At 44.6% G+C, this 23,034-nt stretch overlaps 1 protein-coding gene across 3 annotated transcripts in view; it reads right to left on the bottom strand.

The window, feature by feature from the left end:
• LSAMP (limbic system associated membrane protein) overlaps positions 1 to 23,034 on the bottom strand; it is a 1,336,346-nt gene that overhangs the window by 155,124 nt on the left and 1,158,188 nt on the right. For all 3 annotated transcript variants that reach the window (XM_034789028.1, XM_034789018.1, XM_034789038.1), the window contains one exon: positions 4,251 to 4,376. In XM_034789028.1, coding sequence (XP_034644919.1) covers positions 4,251 to 4,376 — 126 coding nt within the window. The remainder of the gene's footprint in view (positions 1 to 4,250; positions 4,377 to 23,034) is intronic.

Genomic DNA, 23,034 nt, shown 5'->3' with positions numbered 1-23,034 from the left:
AAAGCCATGCCAGGTTTCTTGCCAGGATCCTAGCCTACCTCACAGTCCTTGTTATAGAAAGAAACATGGGATGATCATCCAGGGTTGATAACAGATGTGACGTGGTTCGGTCACAGAGACCCCCTTGGGACTGTCACCCGATGTGCTGAATTTACCTCTGAGCCCGTTTTCCCTGCCAGCTTGAGACTCCAGAACCCTGCCTTGTTGAACCAGACACACAAGCCTGCTGCAACACAGACCCAGGTCTGGTCTATGCCCCCAAAGCTGTAGACTTTAACCAAAAAATGCTCAGTAGGTCACCTATCTCCAGCACCCAGAAACCCAGTTCCCAATGAGATCCAAACCCGAAATAAATCCATTTTTACTCTGTATAAAGCTTATACAGGATAAACTCATAAATTGTTCGCCCTCTATAACCTGGCTAGAGAGATATGCACAGCTGTTTTCTCCCCCAGGTATTAATCACTTCCTCTGGGTTCAATAATAAACAAAAGTGATTTTATTAAATATAAAAAGTAGGATTTAAGTGATTTCAAGTAATAACGGACAGAACAAAGTAAATTGCCAAGCAAAATAAAACAAAACACTCGAGTCTAAACCTAATACATTAAGAAACTGATTACAGATTAAATCTCACCCTCAGAGATGTTCCAATAAGCTTCTTTCACAGACTAGACTCCTCCCTAGTCTGGGTCCAATCCTTTCCCCGGTACAGTCCTTGTTAGTTCCAGCAGACATCTTAGATGAAAAGCAGGGGCTCTCTCATGACTGGGACCCCCTTTGTCCAGCTCCACCCTCTTTTATAGCTTTGGCACAAGGCGGGAATCCTTTTGTCTCTTTGGTCCCCACCCCTCCTTCTAAATGGAAAAGCACCAAGTTTAAGATGGATTCCAGTATCCTGTGACATGGTCACATGTCACTGTAAGACCTCATTCTTCATTACCCACATCACTTACAGAGGAAGGCTTGCAGGTAAATAAACCCATTCACAATGAATTGTCCTAGTCAGTGGGAGTCATCAAGACCCTAAGCCATCATTAATGGCCCACACTTTGCATAATTACAATACGAGCTCAGAGTTATACTTCATATTCCTAATTTCAGATACAAGAATGATACATTCTTACAAATAGGATGACCACACTTAGTAGATTATAAGCTTTGTAATGATACCTTACAAAAGACCTTTTGCAGAAAGCATATTCCAGTTACCTTATATTCACACTCATAAGCACTCATTTCCATAAAACATTATGAAGTGCAATGTCACAACGGTTTTTTCGTAGGTCCAATTATACAAGGCTCAGAGGAACGGAAACACACGTACCGTAAACCATTTTGGAAACCACTTAAAGTTATGTGTAATATCATGGTGATGTAAGACCAGATGCCCTTTGATCTAGCACAACTAGAACTAAATGCATAGTACTCCTGGGAGATTTCCAGATCCTTTCTGGTGGAACAAGACACCTGTTTCTAAGTGGGATAGGTCTGGAATATAATTAATTGACAATCCTAAATCTATTAAAGATAAATTATGTTTGCATTGAAGTCTAGGTTCCTCAATACAAACAGGGCCTTATTGTGCTCGGTGCTGTACAAAACATATAAATTAAAGATGAACCCTTGCCCTGAAGAAATTACAATTTAACTATAAGACATGAGACAACAGATGGATATTAATAGGAGATCACACACAAAACCCCACACATCCAATGAGACAATACTGGTCAGTGTGACAAGCAGTGGTTTCAGCAGACCAATCATTGCTGAGGTTTTTTGTAGGTATTATTGCAGAGGAAAGGTTTAAAGGAGGGATCTGAAGGAGGGCAAAGGAGGTGGCTTTGTAGATGGTTTACCGGTAGCTCCTTCCATGCAGAGGGGGCAGCATAGGAGAAAGAATGAAGCTGCACGCTGGAAAATTTAACAAGTGGGCCATGAATACTGGCACCTTTGGGAGAATGGAGGCAGGCGTCAACATCTGGACAGCACATAAGAGAATAGGTAGGAGGGGGGATAGATCATGAATGATCTCAAATGTGAAGAAAAACTGTGTTAAAGTGGTTGAGAAGTGGGAGCCAGTAGAGGGACACCGAGAGGGGTGAGGTGACAAGCAATGAGCCAGGAAAACAATCTCTGCAGCTGTGCTCTGAACGGATAGAGGTGCGGCAAGATGGGATTGGTCTCGGCTGCAGAGGAAGAAGTTGCACTAGTTGAGACAGGTGATGAGGGCCTGAATGAGAGTCCAGGCAACAGGGACTGCCCCTCCTGCATCTCAGAATGATGCAATTCCACATTTGTTTTAAAAAAAGCGTGGGGGGTCCTTTTCCTGGCTAGCCTTGGTGTTGTTCTAATGGCCACTCCTTGAAAGCCCCCAAACTGGCTTGGAATATTAGAAGTAATCCCAATGTGGATCAATCAGTGGGCAAAGTATGGGTGAGGCAGGCAAAGGGGCATGCCATGTGCAGTTTATTGTATGGCTCTGCAATTGATCACATGCATATAGCAACCATCCCTCTACAGTCTCTATTTATCAAAAATGACTATTACTGTAGGATCTGAACACTGACATAGGTGGCATCTCTCAAATCTCGAACTCTTGTATTAAATCTTCATGGAAACTAATATCCATGTATTAACTGAAACAATGCTACAAAACGCTCGGTGCATGACAAGGAAATGTCTCCCACTTGAATACAAAGAGAAAGAATTAGAGGTGAGGACTGAAATTCTGATACTGTAAAGAGATCAAAGGTTCAATAAGAAATACATCTTATAGCAAAATTGCCCCTGGGGAGTAAGCGGATTGTAAATACACAAATTAAAGAAGAAAAAAAACAGGTCATTTTCCTACATACCTCAGTGGCACATGCACACTCAATATTGACAGTAACAGAAGAGAAGAACCAGGCAATTGATGACACCACAAAGAAATCACACCCCCCCCCCCCCCCCGTCTCCGTTCTCACTGCCGTCTCTTCCTAGCAGTGTTTTAACTCTCTCTCTCCTTCCATTTCTGCTAGAGATGGGCCAAAACCACAAAATAAAGATCTGGATTTCAGCTACCCCAAAGCTGAAGTAGCTGGGAGTATTTTGATTTGGCCCATGGGGGCAAGACAGGAAATGTGGAGTAGAACCTAAACTCCCCCAAATTTGGAGGGGGGAGAAGGGGTTTGGATGCAGCATTTGGATTGAGTCCCATCTCTAATTCCCTTGAGTTCTCTCTCTCCATCTCTTTTTCCTCCTTCCCTGACTCTCTCCCTCTCTGGTTGCTGACTAGCACAATGATTAGTTTCACAGTCTCTTGCACTTGAAGAAAGTTTCTGCTCTAGCAGCTTGGAGCCTTCCTCAGTAAACAAACATTACAATACCTTGTTGTAAATCCCATATTCAATGCCTGATCCTGGGAGTTTTCCCCATTGACTTGAATGGAACCAGGAGCTAGCTATAAATGAGAGCAGGGGAGGAGAACATCTCCCCTCAAAGAAAAGCATTGGGAGGGGCAAAGAAGAGGCACATATGTCCTGTTCTCTTCCCTCTGATAAATCTTCAAGGGATGAATAGTTAGGAGACTCCCTGCTTCCCTAGCTGTCTTCCCCAGGGGGTCAGTGGGGCTAATGACAGCAGTGTTTGCTCTCCAAGGCTGCCAATTGCTGCAATAGCAAAGGAGTAATTAATAATGGAACAGAGCTGGCTGATTTCTTGCTTGCTCTGTGCCTTACTGGGCCCTCCTTTTCTGCCATCCCATCCTTTAATGGGGTGCAGAGCTACTGTCTACAAAGGCTGAAAGTAGCATGTGATGACTCATGTCACCACATGCCTCCTCTTTGATGCAAAAGGATTGGAAGCCAATTTGGTGGTTTTCAAAGGATCCTACGGGACTTATTATTAGATGGGTAAGATCTTCCCCCTTCCTCTCTGCAATTAGTGGATGTGGTCCCTTTGCCCCTGCAGTGGGCCTTGCTGGCACCAGAAATTACAGCAGCTAGATGAAGACAACAGATAAGATGCAAGCAGAGGGTCAAGCGTATACAACTCCTAGTGGACACCATTTAAAAGGTTCCCTGAGACAAATTGATTATTATGTCCGGTACAGCCTAATGTACAAAATACCCTCCATGCATTTAAAGGGTTCCTTGGCATTGTTCATCACATGGACTTACCCCTCTTTGTAGCTGCCAGACTCGCTATTGAAACTGCCTCTGGTCACCAGCACCGTGTATGCAGAAGAGCTATGCTGCACGACTTACCTGTCGGGGTAAGGTGTCTCCAGGTGATGACAGGCTCGGGGCGTCCATTTGCCATGCACACCAGGGTCACGTTGCTGCCCTCATTCACAGTGACATCCGAGGAGATATTGGAGATCTTTGGTGGAACTGTGAAGACAAAAGAATGATGGAGCAGGTTACCCAGAGTTCTGAGGCCCCATGAGCCTGACTCACCCAGAGTCAGCCACTGAACCCGCCCACAGACAGCGCTAATTACTACTACTAGTTAAACTCCACCACAGCCCAACACAGAGGAAGTTATAGTCTTGGCCTCAAGAAGCTTGCAGTCTAACTAGAGAGGCAAAACAATTCAGGCACAAAATACTCTAGATGACCAGAGGATGTTTCTACCTGACAACAGAGGCCCGACCTGAGCGATCACTTTGAGGTACTGACAAAAAAAAAACCCAGCTGCTTACTGGAGGTGAGGCCTCCATTGACGCTGGAGCAGAATTGTGCTCAGTAAGTTTACGGATATTTATTAGGGAGTTACTGTAAGGTAGGAAATTGCTCAAGAAGGAAAGTGTCTGGTTCACCGGCCTTTTAATTTTTACTTGGTATGTGCATGCCAGCATTTCTCACTTACAGAAGGTGTGTGATCACTTGGGGGCTTCCTGGAGTTGGTGTGTTTAAAGAAGGGATTTGAAGGAAAGAAGGATTGGCCACTTGGCACACCAGAGAGAGGAGAGAGGTCCAGGGGTAGGCAATGACATGGAAGGATACAGGGAATGGTAGCGTAGGAGGCTTGGGCAGAGAGAAGGAGGAAGTGGAATGGAGATATAGGGAAGGCCAGAGGAAAGCCAGAAAGTACTGAGAAGAGCCAAGCTCTTAAGAAGCAGTTTGCTTTAACTAAGGCTATTGCCTTACACAATTCCTTCAATGCCAAGGGGATAAATTCAGTGGTGATGTAAATAGTGTTGTTGGGGAGTTAAACAGCAGGTGTAAGCCATAAAGCAGCATAGCTTGCATGGCTGTGGCATTCAGCAAGTATGCCAAATGAGCGCAATTTTTACACACTGGGTGGATGGAAGGGAGATATAGAATTGGAAGAGTAACCAGCAAAAAAACCAAGGGAGTAAGGGAAGATGGCTGGGGAGGGGAATGTTTAATAATTCACCCTCCTGTTAGCTGCTTTCTGACTACTCAGCTATAAGAATGATCTCCCGGGGATATCACTGCTCCAAATACCTTCCTATGGCAACCACATTCTGTTGCAGTGCACTGCAAGCTTCAAGCATCCTGATCACAGGCTATTATCATGCTGCTGTTGCTTTATGTTCGGTAAGGGATGGGCACTCTCAGAACTTGCAAGCAACTTGCATGACTGAACTGGGGAAGCCAGTGTATGTAGGTGCCACAAGTGTCACAGAGCTCCAAACTCATTTCCACATTCAAAACAGCCCAGCTGGGTCCTTCGACAGTTCTGATTGCCCATCTAGCTGGCTTCTGCAGAGCCAGGCCTAGAGGCACTGTGCAAACTTCCTAACTCACACTGGGCACAGGCCAAGACTATGTATTAGCTATTATTACATCCCTTGAGCACAGACAAGGTATCCTGCTGAATAAGGCACTGTTTTGTTGGCAGTGTAAGCAATTGCTCACCAGAGGTTGAGCTTGCAACTTGCCATACCTGGTTTCATTTGTGACCTAAGTGGCCAGATTTTAACCCAATACAAATAACTAGCTCCTCCAGTTCTTAACTATCTAAAGCAAACTCTGTTGTGGAGTGTTGCAGCTGGTGATAATATTTCTGTCTCAGGTTTCATCCAGAAAGAGCCCAATAGGCTTCACAACCAATATTCACCCAATCTGGAATGAAGGGCAGCACATAGGGCAATGCACTACACTGTGGGGAGAAGGAGAAAGAGGAAATTTTGACTAAGGACACTGGAATCAACACTTGTCTCACAAAAAGTGCCATGGGATCTTTAATATCCAGAAGAGTGGACAAGACTTTCCTTGAGGGTCCTTAAAATCCTCCAGAGAGGTAACATTTTGTCTGTTGGGGGAATTCCTAGGGTTGAGCTGACTTCACTAGGATTTGAACTTGTGACTCCAGGTATCTGAAAGTTAGGCCACTAGGTCTTCCTCTAAGGCAGTACAAATCGTTCCAGTCGCCTTTCTCACATCCATGCTTCATGCTCAGGGGATGCAGGGGAGCTCAGTAAAAAGACTATTCTTCCCTCCCTTCTCATTCTCAGCTTTAGAGTGTGTGTGTAGTGGGGAAATGAAACAAGATCATTTTCTGCTTTGCTTACCACAGAGTAAACAGACAGATGCTCCCTTCCCCTGGCTGAGTTGGTTGATGGCCCTTTGGAGGCAGAGATGCCCACACAAATTGCCTGGGAGGAAGAAAGGCTGCCCACCTGCTCCACCACATTCTTAGGAATGTCCTTAACATCCATGATTGTCCAAAATTACCACTGTCTTCTCTCTCTAGGCCCCAAACTCCTGGCCAGTGTTTCAGAGTCAAGATGAAAAGTGAAGAGAGAGCACAGAGGACTTCCTTCTGCACAGGGCTGCTGTGTGTACAACTCCCAGCAGAGCTTAGCTGGGTGACTGGGCAACAAAATGGCAGATGAAATTCAATGTTGATAAGTGCAAAGTAATGTTCATTGGAAAACAGAATCCCAACTGTACATAAAAATGATAGGGTCTAAATTAGCTTTTACCACTCCTGAAGGATCTTGGAGTCATGAATAGCTCTCTGAAAACATCTGATCAATGTGCAACATCAGTCAAGAAAACCAACAGAATATTAGGAAAGGAATAGATAATAAGACTGAAAATATCATAATGCCTCTATATAAATCCATGATATGTCCACATCTTGAATACTGTGTGCAGTTCTGGTCGCCCCATCTCAAAAAAGATACATTGTAATTGGAAAAGGTTCAGAAAAGGGCAACAAAAGTGATTAGAGGTACAGAACAGCTTCCATATGAGGTGAGATTAAAAAGACAGACTTTTCAGCTTGGAAAATGGGGGTTGGATATGAAAGAGGTCTATAAAATCTTGACTAATGTGGAGAAAGTGAATAAAGAAATGTTATTGACTCCTTCACATAACACAAAAAGTAGGGGTCACCCAATGAAATTAATAGGAAGCTGGTTTAAAACAAACAAAAGGAAGTACTTCTTCACACAATGCACAGCTAACCTGTGGAACTCATTGACAGAGGAAGCTGTGAAGGCCAAAACTATAACAGGTTCAAAAAAAGAACTAGTCAAATTCATGGAGGATAGATCCATCAATGGCTATCAGCCAGGATGGGCAGTGACGCAACACAATGCTCCAAGTGTCCCTAGCCTCTGTTTGCCAGAAGCTGGGAGTGGACAATAGGATGGATCACTCAATGATTGCCTGTTCTGTTCATTCCCTGTGACCACCTGGCATTGGCCACTGTCAGCAGACAAGATACTGGGCAAGATGGATCATTGGTCTGACCCAGTCTGGCCATTTTTATGTTCTTAGTTTACCAATATCCCTCCCTTATAGCACGTTCCTCAAGTGCCCTGAGTTCAGTGTACTTGGTCCTGGATCAGGGAAGGGGCCAAATGCAATTCTTTGCAGTGACCCCTCTGGCTGGCTCAAGACAGATATTGGACTTCAAGGGGATCTGGGCACAGCCTCCCTCGGGGATCTGGGCACAGCCTCCCTCTCCTGAAAAGATTGCTAGATATGATGTGAGGCCTTTCAGAACATGAAGGAGTAAATAGGAAAAATGGGTAGAACAGAAATTTGGGGGCTAGAAGAAAGTCTCAGACAGCCCCCCAGAGAGGTAACAAGAGAACCTTTAGCAGAAGTGGGAATTAAAGTCACATATGTGCCGTATGTTTTTGGTGCCTGCCCCGCCCCATCAGGAAAGAGCCACACATAAGACAAGTGAAAATCTGCTTTGGACTGACCCAAAACTGGAATAACAGGTGAGGTGACAGGACAGCACCAAGGCACTGGCAAAGCTGTTCAAGGGAAGCCAGAGTGGAATCACAGGGGGTATTAAAAGCCAGTATTGACATTCAACAGTAGAGCTGCAATGAGGAAATATGCTTTGTGTTGCCTTGCTTTTGCCAGAGCTGTCAATCGTCTCAGTTTCCTGAGCGCCAAATAGACCCAGGAAATAAAATAGGTCCGATTCACCAGGCAACCTCAATGCCCATGAGGGAGTAAAGGTGACCAGATGGTAACATCTGGCCTGCCACTTCTCATATGAGAAGAAAGGGGCATCCGATGCTGAAAGCCAGTTGGGAATTTAATGGCTAGTTCCTTCCAGCTGCCATCTCAGCCTAGGGGAAGGGATGGGGGGGAAAATTCACAGCAAGTATAGAGTTTAAAATGTGGTTTAGTTTCACATGTTCAGAATCCAAAGCTGTCTAGTGTTAAAAGCTATTGGATGCTTGTGGACAGGCTGATATTACACAAATAGGAGTTGGAAGCTTTTAATTTTGTGGGTGTCAAGCCAGCATGTTAAAATACCAAAGGTGTCACCACCAGCCATGGCTTCCTTTGTAGCATTCTCTCTTGGCGCTCATCACTTCTTCGTACACACCTTTTTAGGACAGTCTTAAAATGAGATGCTTTGACCTTATTTTTTCACATATGAGTTGTGTTGTGTTTCTTCAGTCACAGGGGTGCTGAAAGTAGGGATGCTGAGAAAACAGCTCAGCCCCAAGGAACTTGGGAGACTAAGTCTCCCTTCACAAGCCATCAAACAGTGATTCTCACACATACGGTATGTCAGGGCCATCAAGGAGCGGGCACCAAAATTAATTACATTTGGGTCACTTGGAAGCTACTAACGCTGTCACGGCCACCAGAGTGTGGGGCACCCCTAGCACAGAGAAAGAGAGAGCTATTTCTAGACTCAGCTTTTTGGGGAACCTTAGGGAAACAGGAGGGGCTTCTTTCATATCCACCTTCAGGGAGTCCCTCGTGGGGTGACAGTCTTATTATCTATTCCTTTCCTAATATTCTGTTGGTTTTCTTGACTTTACAATGTATCACAGACTCTTTCTAGCTCAGAGCGATTGCACTGCCAGGCTCTCAGACTCAACCTCTGTGGGGTTTCCAAGAGGAGGCAATTGCAGCAATTAGACTAACAGAGAGATGGAGGTGGTTGTGGCTATGGGGCAAGTCTCCTTTTCCAGTAATGGCAGGGGAGGACTCCTGCTTTCCTTTCAGGATGATCAGCTCATGTCACCGCCACTTTGCACCCAGTGCAGCGGTGACGAGCAGGCAGAATACCACATAAGGCAAAAGGGGTCACCATAAAGTTCTGTATTGTACATTGAAACACTGTTTTATACCTACAACTATAACACATGCCAGCAACAGATTCTGGATGTTTTTAAATAATTAACTCAGAGAAGAAAGAGTATGCGAGTTCACAGCCTTTTCTCTCTGGTTCATACTCTACAGGGTTCTTGTGATACCAGGTGAACATCTCAGCTTGGCACTGGTGGAGAAAAACACCACACACAATTAGGCATGAGTGGAAGTCTGCTCAGGAGAATCCCAGGACTGGAATAGCAGGAAGTGCTGCAGGTCAGGAATGTGGGGCACTGGCAGAGCTATGTGGGGCCCAGAACTGGAATAGCAGAGAGGTGGGAGCTGCAGGTGAGGAGCATAGGCAGAGCTGTGTAGGAGATGCTTGCACAGAATCTGCTTGCACTGCACCAGCTCTAGTTAATTGCTGTCAATCCCTCACTTTCATGACAACTACAACTCACTGAAATTTAAATAACAAAAAAAAAGGAGAAAAAAAAAAAAAAGACATGAAAAACAGACTGAACTCCCCCAGTGCAATCACTGTTACTCTCAGGATGAAAGCAAGTAATTTGTTTCCACACAAAATATTACTGCGTCTCCCAAGCACCAGCTACAGTTACTTGTAACAAAAGGGATGGGGGGCAGCAGGGAAACCACAAACACTCAAAACATCTGTTGCTGAAATGTGTGTCCGTTACAACTGAAGCCCTCCAGAGCTCTGTAGCCCTCCTTGATACATCCTGGGAAACGTGTGGGAGGGGGCAACCTATCATTCCAGGCAAAACACCTGCATCAGCCAGCAATGGTGCCAGACTCTTAGATGCCCTAAGGAGGAAACTTGCCCAGTGCTGGGCTAAGGCTCAAGGGACCACGTTCTGTGCATCTTTTAACAGAAATAATGGATTACATAATGTGCCAGGAATTGGCGAATCAGGCCCCAGGATGTGTCAGGGGTATCATTGCCCAACAATAGAATTTAACTCAGGCGACATCTACATGGGCTTAATCCTGGAATACAATGAGTTAAGGTCACCATTCTCCTGATTGGGAGCATCCTCTGGAGGGAGCAGGACGGATTAATCTTTTGTGGATGCTGGCGCCCAGACTGTGGCCCAAGCCCGGGCTCCACCTACACTTTGCCCTGAGGCCTCCCCCACCACTCACACAGGGAGAGGGGGCAGAGAGTCCAAGCGGAGGCAGGTCCTCCACAGTCTGGGTGCTGGGGCCCCTTCTGCATGTGGGCCTGGCACCATTGGTGCCATTGTAAACCCGCTACTGGGAGTGAGGAGGCAGTTTACACATTTTAACGTATGCACATTGTCTTCACACCTTTAGCTGATTTGCCCTCACTTTCCTGAGTGTCCCCACCCTGACAAGCCCTCAGACAGCTTGTTCTAATAGATTATAGTGACTCTTCCCTTGTGAGACAGCCATCTCCAAGATACCTCCTTCTTTGGCTGGTTATGTGCAACCTAGTCTCATAGACTCATAGACTCTAAGGTCAGAAGGGACCATTATGATCATCTAGTCTGACCTCCCGCATGATGCGGGCCACAAAAGCTGACCCACCCACTCCTGGAAGAATTCTCTCCCTTGACTCAGCTGTCGAAGTCCCCAAATCATCATTTAAAGACTTCAAGTCGCTGAGAATCCTCCAGCAAGCGACCCCTGCCCCATGCTGCGGAGGAAGGCAAAAAACCTCCAGGGCCTCTGCCAATCTACCCTGGAGGAAAATTCCTTCCTGACCCCAAATATGGTGATCAGCTGAACCCCGAGCATGCGGGCAAGATTCTCTAGCCAGATCTTCTGGAAAAGTTCTCTGTAGTAACTTTTAATATCCCATCATTGACCATTGTTATTGACCTATTGACTAAAATCACTGTATCCCATCAAACCATCCCCTCCATAAACTTATCAAGCTTAATCTTAAAGCTAGAGAGGTCTTTCGCCCCCACTGTTTCCCTCGGAAGGCTGTTCCAAAACTTCACCCCTCTGATGGTTAGAAACCTTCATCTAATTTCAAGCCTAAACTTCCCAAGGGCCAGTTTATATCCATTTGTTCTAGTGTCCACATTAGTACTGAGCTGAAATAATTCCTCTCACTCTCTGGTATTTATCCCTCTGATATATTTAAAGAGAGCAATCATATCCCCCCTCAGCCTTCTCTTGGTTAAGGTAAACAAACCGAGCTCCTCGAGTCTCCTTTCATACGACAGATTTTCCATTCCTCGGATCATCCTAGTGGCCCTTCTCTGTACCCGTTCCAGTTTGATTTCATCCTTTTTAAACATGGGAGACCAGAACTGCACACAGTACTCCAAATGAGGTCTCACCAGTGCCTTGTATAACGGAACCAGCACCTCCTTATCCCTACTAGAAATACCTCGCCTAATGCATCCCAAGACCGCATTAGCTTTTTTCACGGCCACGTCACATTGCCGACGCATAGTCATCCTGCGATCAACCAGGACTCCGAGGTCCTTCTCCTCTTCCGTTACTTCCAACCGATGCGTCCCCAGCTTATAACTAAAATTCTTGTTATTTATCCCTAAATGCATAACCTTACACATCTCCATATGATTATCCACTCCTCAAAATTAGCAGCCCAAGGAGACTTGTTCTCCTTACTTTCCACTGCTTATGTCCCTATAGCCCAAGTAGACTGCTTCCAGCTCTATGAAATAATGATAATACATAGCACTCATGGTTCATCCACAGGTCTCAGAACTCTTTGAAAAGAGTATCATTAGCCCCACTCTACTGATAGGGAAGCTGAGGTACAAGAAGGGGAAGTAACTTGCCCAATGCAAAAAAGGAGTCAGTGACAGAAATGGGAAGAGAAGCCAACAGTCAGTAAACCAAGCTTTATGCTCTATTCACTGGCCTCAAGAAGGCCTTCAAAACAGTCCAGGCAGATACCTTGGGCAAGGTTTTTAGAAGGAGAAAAGAAAGATAAGAACTCATCACCTTTATCCCACCCCACACATGTATTCTTCCTTATTACTTACCTTCCTTTTCCTGATTACCTGCCTCTTTTCCATTGACTGGGGATGAGGAAAATGAGAACTCCTACCCACTACTCCACAGGAGCAAACAGAAACCATTAAAGCCCTTCTCCAAAATCCAAGGATCTTACAGCCTCAGGCACTTCCCGATTATGACTTGAGAGTTCTAATTTCCTCCTCCCTGGCTCCTAATTAACAGCATTTTACAACAAATACAAAGAAACTAATCAGCCCTGAGGCTGGGGGGCACACTGGTCACCACACACACCTTTGAGCATTTTGGAACTGCCACCTTGCAGGCCACAATTAGGAGTCCTTTCCTGGGGCAATTAATTGGCCTCATTAGCCATTGTAGAGTTAAAGCCTGTGTGAGGAGAGAGGGCTTGAAGAGGCTGGGCATGCTAGTAAATTCAGCCCAAACAGCTAATTTCCCTCACCTGCATGCAGCAGGCTAATCACCACTTTTTACACTGGTAACAAGAAACAGCTTGATGCTGCTCAGATCCATGTGGGTAACAAGCTGAGGGTTACAAAGCAAAATCCAGCCCTTGGGGATACTGCATGCTAATATTTCTGATGCACTTTGAAGATGCAAAATGCAGAACAAATGATATTGTTCTGCATAGGTGACTTCATGCAACAGCTTCTGACTTAAGAGACCCACAGACAGAAGCTGCATCAGGGCGAGAGAGCAGAACAGTGCAGTTACTTCACCTGGATTTTGTTAAACTATGTAGACTAAAAAAATGTTCCCCAACCTCTCAATCAAGGGTGACGAGATATCCCGATTTTATAGGTACAGTCCCGATTTTGGGGTCTTTTTCTTATATAGGCTCATATTACCTCCCACTCCCGTCCCGATTTTTCACATTTACTGTCCGGTCACCCTAGTCTGTTCTTTCATGTGTTTGTTTTGTTTCACTGATGCCTCTGTTTGCTTCACCAAACTATTCCAAGCAAATTTAAGCTTTTTTAACCTGCTAGAAACCAAACACTTTTCAAAATGTATTGCAGTGTGGTTTAAATAGCATGAAAAGTAGCTCCATTTTGTCATCTAGACCCATTCTGTGCCAGCTTTGGCCCCCTGTATCCAAGTAAAAGACTCTGCAGAAGCATCTGCACACTGCCAGAGCAAAAGTTATCATTTTGAACGTTCAGTAGTTGGTTTAAGTGGCAAGGGGGATTGTCCTGAAGTTGATAACAATATAGTGACTAACAGGATGTGGGGACTTACGCATATGTATACGTAAGCTGTCTTGCTGAATGGTGTAGAGTTTCAAGAACCAACATATTTAAAAGGAACAAATTGCTGACAAGCCATACTCCCTCGTCCAAAGTGAGGCTCCGTCTCATGGACTATGGATAGGTGACTGGCCTATTTGTCTGCATGAGGATGTGTGGCCACATCTTCTTACTAACAGAGAGAGGCCTGAACAACCCCCCTTCAATATTAACACCCTCAAGCCACTGAAAAGTTAGGATCTAGATCTGGAACTCTGTAGTTCATCTCTATGTAATTCATTAATTCATTTATGTCCACATCCATAGAACAATCAACTAGACATTTCTTCAGAGAGTCCCCTTGACATGAAATTATTTTGTTTCCTGAATGGGAGGGAGACTCAAAAGAAGAAATAGTCGAAATCTCAAACCATCCTGAAAACTTCTGTGGGGTGGGGTGAAGCAAGAGGGTCTCTATTTTCACCTTCACTCACTCAGCCTTCAACCCAACCCTCCTCTTCAACTGATTCCAGTTCCAGGACTGAACCCAGTCTTCTTGGCCCATCTGTTGACGATGTTCGTCCATCCACACACAACTCTGAAGAGTTTGGTCTGGTTAAACACCCACACGTTCAGGATGAGGATGTGCTGAATTCACCTTTGTAGTTTTTGATAGCACACAAAGCCTGGATTCTTGGCCACATACTGAATATGGATATATCAAATCGTGGAAGGAAAACAAAATAGGCTAAGTGTATCCCTGCTGAAATTCCCCTGAGGAACTTGGACCACTGTGTACAAAGTATTGTATCTTTGCTGTGAAACTGATTTTTGACTAAAATACCAAACTCACAGCTTGGCAATAGCGATGTCTTTATTCATAGCACATCTCTCTAAGAGGAGGTTCTCTCTGTTCACAATCCAAACTGTTCTGTTGCTTTCAACCTGCAATATTGACCCCAACTGCTTTTTGACTAGCGTACATAGGCAGACTTCCTGTGAATAAACAGCGTTGTTGACATGTCACGTGTAAACAACAAGTTACAGAAGTGTTTGCTATGCTAATTCTGAGGGATTAACCCCGGGGACGCTGCCTAATCCCCAAATCCTAAATACATTGAGGACTAGGGATGTACATGAGGTTTAGCATTTGTGATTTAAGTATTTGTATGTATTTTCCATGGACTACATTTATTGCCAGAGGTAGTTATTTGTGGGACTGAAATAATGCAAGATCTGGTCTTCTCGTGATTTTATTAACCATCCAGGGAAAAAAATGCTGTGAGAAGAGCAGCTCCCTTCATATTTCAGTCCCAAAGACGGATCTTAGAAGACCGTGGAAAACACCCTGCAAATAGAAGTACTAAGAAAGTCAGGTTTACCTGAGTCGTAGTTGAACCAAAATGTACAGCTCTGTTAGGGCTTGATTCAAAGCCCACGGAAGTCAGTGGGAATCTTTCCATTCATGTTAATGGCCTCTGGATCAGATTTTTAAAGGGCAAGGATAGAAGGTGGCCTTCAGCAGTTGCTAGACCTAGGGGAGGAAGGTTTCTGGACAGTGCAGGAAGAGCCATGTCAAAACTCTTATTTTAAGTGAGTCCTGACTGGACCTGGCTGCTGGTTCCTAGCTCTTTCTTTGGTAGGATGGTGTCAATGGGGAGAGCAGGCTTGGCATGGAGTGGAGCTGAGACAGAGCCCAAAGGGGTTCCAAGGTAGGAGGTTCAGGGTGAAATTCTTCTTCTGCTGGTGAGCACTCAGTCGAGGGTAGCTGGTAGCTGCTCTAAAGTAGAGAGGTGCTGAACCATATTCCTGAATCCAAATATCCCAAAACTTTGAGGAGGAGATAGAATCTAAATCCAGGTCTGAAGTTTTCAGCCCAGACTCATTATTAAATTCTTGTCATTACTCACATCACAGATGGTGGCCCTGCTTGCTAGAAATGGGGATACCAGAAGGAAGTTCAGAAATGCCAGCTGTAAACCTTCAGACATTACCCGCTATCCAGTTTGGTGACATCTGGAAGCAGAATGTTCTAAGGACTGGGAAGTTATGGCCACTTGCTGAGGAAGGAGCAGGGAGTTCAAGACAAGGAACTCCTTTCATCATAAATGTTCTCCTGCACAAGTATGATCCAGTGTGAAAAACCTTAGCGCTACGTGAATAGCTGTGTGAGGAGTGCTATGACTCCCATGATCACATCCTACAGGCCAATACTGAATCATACTCATGTGTGTAGAGTTTCTTCCCATCTGGTTCCTCTGCCAAAAGAGAACTTCTGTTTTGGCTCAACCATGTGCTGCAGCACCTTGAGGTCTTTGGAAGTGCCCCAGCAGCTCTTCTGAACCTTTACCGCATGACGAAGACTTGCTCTATATGTACGGACATCACAATGGACATTTGGGAATGGAATCCAGGACTTCTGGCTTCATAAACACATGTCTATGCCTCTTGGGTTACAGGAGAACTTCCCTGAATTTTCAGTAGCGGGGTTTATTCTTTTGGGGCTGCCGCTAGTGGGATTCAATTCTGTTCCCGTTGACGTCAATAGGAATTTTGCCACTGAACTCAACATGAGCAAGATTGGCCAGCTAGCCAGTAAGTTATATAGTAGAAATGCAGTTAGGGACCTAGACCTCAATTACATGTCCTCAAAAACATTTGGGTAGCTTCAACTGACTTGTATATGTCTGAAGGGACATCAGGGTCTCAGGATTTTGTAAGAAGTTCGAGAGCAGAAAGCACTGAATACAAATGATTGGGAAGAAACTGACAGAGCCTCCTTTTTGGAGAAGGAAATTACACAGACTGGGGACAGTGTGGGTTGCTAAGCCGATTGGGACAAAACCTCTGCAGAAACTCTCCAGCTGAAGTCCTGCAAACAAATACTCGCTGTGCAGAGGGAATCTAGCAACACTGGCCTCAGAGCAGCAATGATGTGGCAATTTCCCTTGCTAATCAATATACGGAAATGAACACTAATCAAAGCAGTGTACACTTCCATCACAGCAGGAGATCAAAAACGAAATCCAAATGAAAACATCTACTGTGCCATCAATTTCTGGTCTCAACATCTCTAATCTACTGACTAGTGGAGCAAACGACCACAGTCAAAATAGAAGGAGGCATGGTCTTATATTAAAGGCAGTGGAACTGGCACTCTGGCAATCAGGGATCAGTTTCTGGGTCTGCCACAGGCTTCTTGTGAGACCCTGGGCAAGTCACTTCCCATCTACAAAATGAGGCTAATACAATAATACTTCCTTACCACATACATTATGAGAATAAGGTTTGTGAGCCACATAGGTACTACAGTAATGGGTAACTTACAAGTATCTTGATAGAAATGATGCTCAACACCTACAACACTTATATATCATTTCCTGAGACCAAATAAAATCTAGCAAGATTTGAGAGCGTTAAAGATCTCTGTGTGGAACTAGCAAATTGTCTCACCACAGTGAGATATGCAAAACTAAGGGAGACTCTTACCACATACAGAATCAATGGGCCTGGTTCTCCATTGGCTGCATAAAGTGGAGGTGAAACACTACCAAATTATAATGTATAATTACATTCACTTTGCCCAGGTGGAAATGATTACACAAAATGCAGGGCAATGGAGAACCAGCCTCGTGGATTGCAAACTAGAGGAGGAAACTGGGAGTCAGGGTGCACTGCAAGCAGGGAGAAATGATCGTAGAACTAATATAGAAGGAAATATTGAGAGAAAGAGACATACACACTTCTGGCTTCAGTGGCCAAAATATGAGGGAGTCTGAGAAAGACATTTCTTCAAACTATCAGGAGTGATAATGATTTTTCATGAGAAAGCAACGAGGAAAACTGTTCCTAACTCCCAGGAGACAGAAGAGAGCCAACAGAGATGGCATCATGCTATTGGATCAAGCTACCACTGGATCAGGAATGGACACTAAAGACAAAGGATAAAAAAAAACCAATACAGCATGGTGCCGTATCCAGGCTACATGCTTGATGTACTGGGGATTAAATTCCAAACACACGGTCCTGGGCAGATTGTATCCACTGCTAAAGACACCCGAGGGATCTGTCTCTTTCTTTAATACTTTGTTCACTGTCATGCCATAGGATTGGGTGGGTTGGTGGAAGCAGGAGAGCACTCACTGCTCTATTTAACAGAGATTTCTACCCAGTGGAGTGGTTTTGTCTGTAACCTGGACCTCTCCATGGTCAATGGGTGACTCCACCAGTTCTACTGGCCTTGCCATGCTGTGAAACACCTTGACTCCTTGAGGGGGTGCCAAGGGTTTACTGCTTTGTTTGGTACCTCTGAAAAAACCTCTGGTTCTTCTAAAGTCATTAGTCAACCTTCAAGCAAACATAGCTTCTTTAAGAGAGTTTAAAGACTGATGCTTGCATGCCCTGTGAAGGAAAGAAAATATCAGACACGCTATAGAGACCAATTGCTCTTCCCCCTTGGTGAGTGACAGCTCTGTTTGTCAACAGAGACAGCTTGTCTTGAGTTTGAGATAGCTAACTATCACCTGGGGAGACTATTAGAGAGAAAAGCTGGGGAGGAGAAAGAGAAAGGAGGCGATGGAAGAGTGTAGGGGAGAGAAAGACATATAACAGTTGATTTATTAACTTGTTAACTTTGGCAACACACATGTGCCTTGTGATGCCAATATATTAATTGGAATTGAAAGTCAAGCACAAGGGAGTGCGGGTGGATGGAAGAAATCACAGCCCACTGAAAGACAAAGAACAATATATTAGTTACCTTAGAAAAACACTGGGCACAATGACACTGGGGACCAACCAGCTTCCCTGCTTCTCGAAGTGGGGAATTGGGATTCATATTCCAACTGGACACTGTCGACCAAGCCCTCCCACAGAATACAAGACCACCAGGGAGACCCAACTGGAGAAGGTAGGTAGACTTACAAGAACCAAAGAGGTACAGCGGTAGCAGTATTCCCTCAGGTACTTCTTTCTGAACCAGATCATAAATTAACATGTCATTGCTAGATGCAAAATCCAGAACCTTAGTGGTCATAACAAGTAGCTAAAACACTGCAGCCAGTGGGTTAAAGGAAGAAAGAGGACTGAGCATTTGCACAGTGTGAGGTCAAGGGAAAGGACGGGGAGAAAAGCACGGTCTGAGCATGGGCCAGGAAGCTCTGAGTTCTGAACCCAGCTCCGACAATGACTCTGTGTGGTCTTGGGTGAATGTTGTTATTAGAAGCTGTAGGATGCGTTATAAACCTATGTTAGATCAAAGTTTGTTCCATGGAAGTGACCTGCTTAATCCTGGGAATACAGTACTGAGATCCCAGCTTCTGAGTGTACGATTACCTGGCACGATTACAGAGGTCATCAATAGCCTAGCAAAGGGTCCTGGCATCTCTTACAATAAGGAAAGGAGACCAGACCCCACCTCTGTTCCTCAGAACTCCACCCATGACTGAAGAACTGAAAATTAACCATGAGATGCTCTCCTTAACCCCCAGCTAGCAGAATACAGAGCCTGGGGCAGATGAAGCAAGGGACATGTAAGAACTTCCTCTCTCCCACTTCTGGACCCTGTTGTGCTATCTTATTTACACCTACACCTCTGAAGGAAATGAATAGTGTCTGTGAATGCTGTCTGGGAAGTCTGTACCCTTCACTTTTCTCCCCCTGGCTCACCATTTCACCCACTCACGCATGCACAGCACCTGTGTTCAGAGAAAACAATCAATTCCTGCAAAGAGCACTCTCTCTAGCAAGCTACAGAGCCAGAGCACATCAGAGGACAATTTCCAAAGCAGCCCAAGACCACCCACAATCTCATTTGTAGCCCTCCAAAGATGTTTGCCTTTATGTGATGAGACATGTCTGCTGAGCCTTCCTTGTGATTGGGGCCAATTTCAACCAACTGCCAGACTTCACAGCAAGGGAGAGAAAGATGGTGCATCCTCTGGGGCCCCTTCCTCTCATGCCCTATCCTGTTGCAAGGTTCTGCTGAAGGTCAAGGCTTTCGGGTGAAAATGGCCTTCTCATGAGGCAGAACCACTAAACATGCTTCCTTCACACAGGGAGCTGCTACTAAAAGCTGCTTTTTAGTTCAGGTTAAAAACATGGAGACTTCAACCTATCTGCTGCATTGTGAGAGTATGTGGGTGTGGGTGCGCATGTCTGAGAGTGTCCCGCCTTCACCTATCATCAATCTTTCATTCTGTTAATCTTAAATAGCCCCTATGGCTAGAGTATCTGAGACTTAATGGCTTCTCTGAAGCTTTCATTTGGCTGGCAGTTTGCAAAGTGCCAGGGTGCTAGGATAGAGTTGTCCTAAGTGCAGTCCCCTAAATTATACGAGGCCCTATAGGCTGCCTTCATGATTATATAAAGTAAGGCCAGGAGTTTCTAGCATGTAATGCTCTACTTTGAGCTAAGTGGTCTCCAAATGAGATCAATTGTAGTGTCCTTGGAATGCAATATCTTATTAAAGTTGAGGGCAGCTTCAATCTGCTTCATTGTTTGCACCGTAGAATCAGTGCCTCCCTTAGCTGGATGAACTGCATGTCTCTCTTCTACAAGTTAAGCTATGAGCTTCAGATTCACAAGACCTTTAGTTTAAATGACCAGCAGAGAGTGGAGAAATTAAGAGCCAAAAGGAGAAGCGTGTATAAACCACTGCTCATATGAGTCTGCAAAAAGCATGAAACAACGGCTCTGAAAGGTGTGAAATACCCTGTCATCTCACTCAGGGCCCCAGCTGTAGAATGTGGAAATTTTACAAGATACCAGGCGCCAACATTTTGTTTGCTGTCTCCCTGCCCTGCCTGCAGCTGCCTCTTACTGTTAGTTTTTCCCACAATGGGGAGTTAATCAGATTACTGTGGACCGCCTAGAATTATCAGCATTGCCGACGTTCATAGAGCCGGTTTGCCTGGAGAATACATCCATCATCAAACATAATGATGGCTGTAAATAACCATTGAAGAAATTGACATCAATGAGTATTTTCAACTATGAGTCACAGCTGAGTGTTTGGGTTTGAATGTTGGAGGGACTCGAACAAAGGGCATTTCTTTGAGATTTGATAAATTAACATTGCTGCTGAATTTAGGGGCTCTTGCTCCAGAATTTGGTCCCATTGTGCTATGGAGTACATTGGCCTCTGCATATAAGTGCCTAGATTGATGGGTATTTATAGAAATTGTCTTGAAAACTCATCTTTACAAACATTATGACAGATTAAGAACAAGTTAGACAAACATCTGTCAAGGATGGTCTAGATAATACGTAGTCCTGCCTCAGCACAAGGGACTGGACTATTATGACCTATTGAGGTCCCTTCCAGTCATACATTTCTATGATTTTCACCACAGCACTGTCCATGCACACAATATACAGAATATTCTTATATATTACACCATTATTTAGCTACCGATGGTGTTATATCTAATTGCTGCATTTTTTCCTTTAAGGTTCTAATTCTCTATGGAAAAAGTAGTCTTGCAGTTTCTCATTCTGTTGTCATGGGGGTGTTGAGTTCATCCCAGGCCCTTTAAGAACAGGAGCAGAACTAGGAGGCTCCAGGCATGCACTTTCTTTGCCTTGTTCTCTCGCAGTTGGCTTAGATCAGCTCTGTCAGACAGAAGGGTCAGTGGACACGTCTCGTCACATAATCACAAGCCTCTTCCATTGGCACACGTATCATATTGTGTTTCATTGCTCACAAAAGAGACCAGGCATCCTCTGTAGTGCCTAGTACTGGGTGAGGGGGGGTTGATGGAACAAGAAGTTTGGAGGGACACTTCATCCTCTGAATGCCAAGATGCCACAGTGGGAAACGAGTTCACACATGCCTTGAATATCAATAGACTCGCAGGATGTATGGCAACTGTCTGTTAGCTATGCGGAAAGTACTTCTTATGCCTATAAAGAGGTCACATCACTATTAGATAAAATAGGGATTTGGGTGGTGTCAGATGGAGAAGCAGTGATATTCAGCAAGGAGGGAAAATTCACTTCACTTATATCAGGTGCTGCTTTGTTGGGGGGAGGTGGCGGTCTGTAGGATAGATATTGGGTGGAACATCTTGGGCTTATGGGAAAACTCATTAAAAAATTAAGTTCACCACAACAGGCTGAGGAAGGTTAGTATAGTGGAAGGGTCCACGCAAAATGTCTCATTAGAAATGGGTGGTATAGCACCTTCTCTGCAAAACTCTAACTAATTCTACTAACTCACTTGTGAAGTGGATCAGTATCATGATCCCCATCTCACATATTGGGAAACTGAGGTGAGTGACTTGCTTAAAGTAATAAACTGAGTCAGTAGCTGAGCAGGCAGCATGGTCCAATGGCTAAGGTACTAGACTGAGATTCAGGAGAGTCTTCTCCTGGCTGTGCTAGTGAGCTGCTTTGTGACCATGCACAAATCATTTCACCTCTCACTGTCTCTGTTTTTCCAGACTTCAAACTCTTCAGGGCAGGAGCTGTTTCTTACTAGGCATATGTACAGCATTTAACACACTGGTGGCCCAATCTCAGCTGGATCTTCTAGGCCAATGGCTCTCAAACTTTTGTACTGGTGACCCCTTTCACATAGCAAGCCTGTGAGTACGACCCCTCCTTATAAATTAAAAACACTTTTTATATATTTAACACCATGATAAATGCTGGAGGCAAAGCGGAGTTTGGGGTGGAGGCTGACAGCTCGCGACCCCCAGTTTGAGAACCCCTGTTCTAGGCATTACCTTAGTATACAAAATAACAACCCAAGACTCCCAGCTCCCAGTTCTGCACATAGATCCTGGTTTTTCTTTTTCTTCTGCAAAGATCAGTTCTATGGCCTAGGACCACTTTAGTAAGGGCTTAGATGTCTTGGTTTTAAAATGCCTGGGGACAGTGTATACTGGCAATAGCAAAGGGTGGGAAATTTTTGGTAAAAACGTTTGTTATAAACATAGCCATGATGGCACTGCTCAAAGATCTTATGTGAAAAATAAACCCTGTATTGGAAATGGAGAAAGGATCAAAGAAGGTACAGCGTCAAAGTGGTTAACAAAGAACAGATAGGGCATCACAAAATGAGAATGGGTTAGTGCTTTCAAAGGGCTATGGAGAAGAAGAGGGCCTATTATCTTGCGGAAAAAAGAGCACTAGATGGTAAGTGTGCCCACTAATAAATAAAGGAAAAGGGGTGACATTCATGATGATGTTTAAATGACCGAGGTGCCAAGCAGCTTGTTAAAATATCTCATGATCTTGAACAAGGAAAACAAAGAACAGCGTTTTCGACA

Source organism: Trachemys scripta, chromosome 1, assembly GCF_013100865.1.
Source record: "Trachemys scripta elegans isolate TJP31775 chromosome 1, CAS_Tse_1.0, whole genome shotgun sequence".
Taxonomy (NCBI): Eukaryota; Metazoa; Chordata; order Testudines; family Emydidae; genus Trachemys; species Trachemys scripta.
The sequence above is the reverse complement of the archived record's forward strand: the minus strand, read 5'-3'. Positions and strand labels throughout refer to the sequence as shown.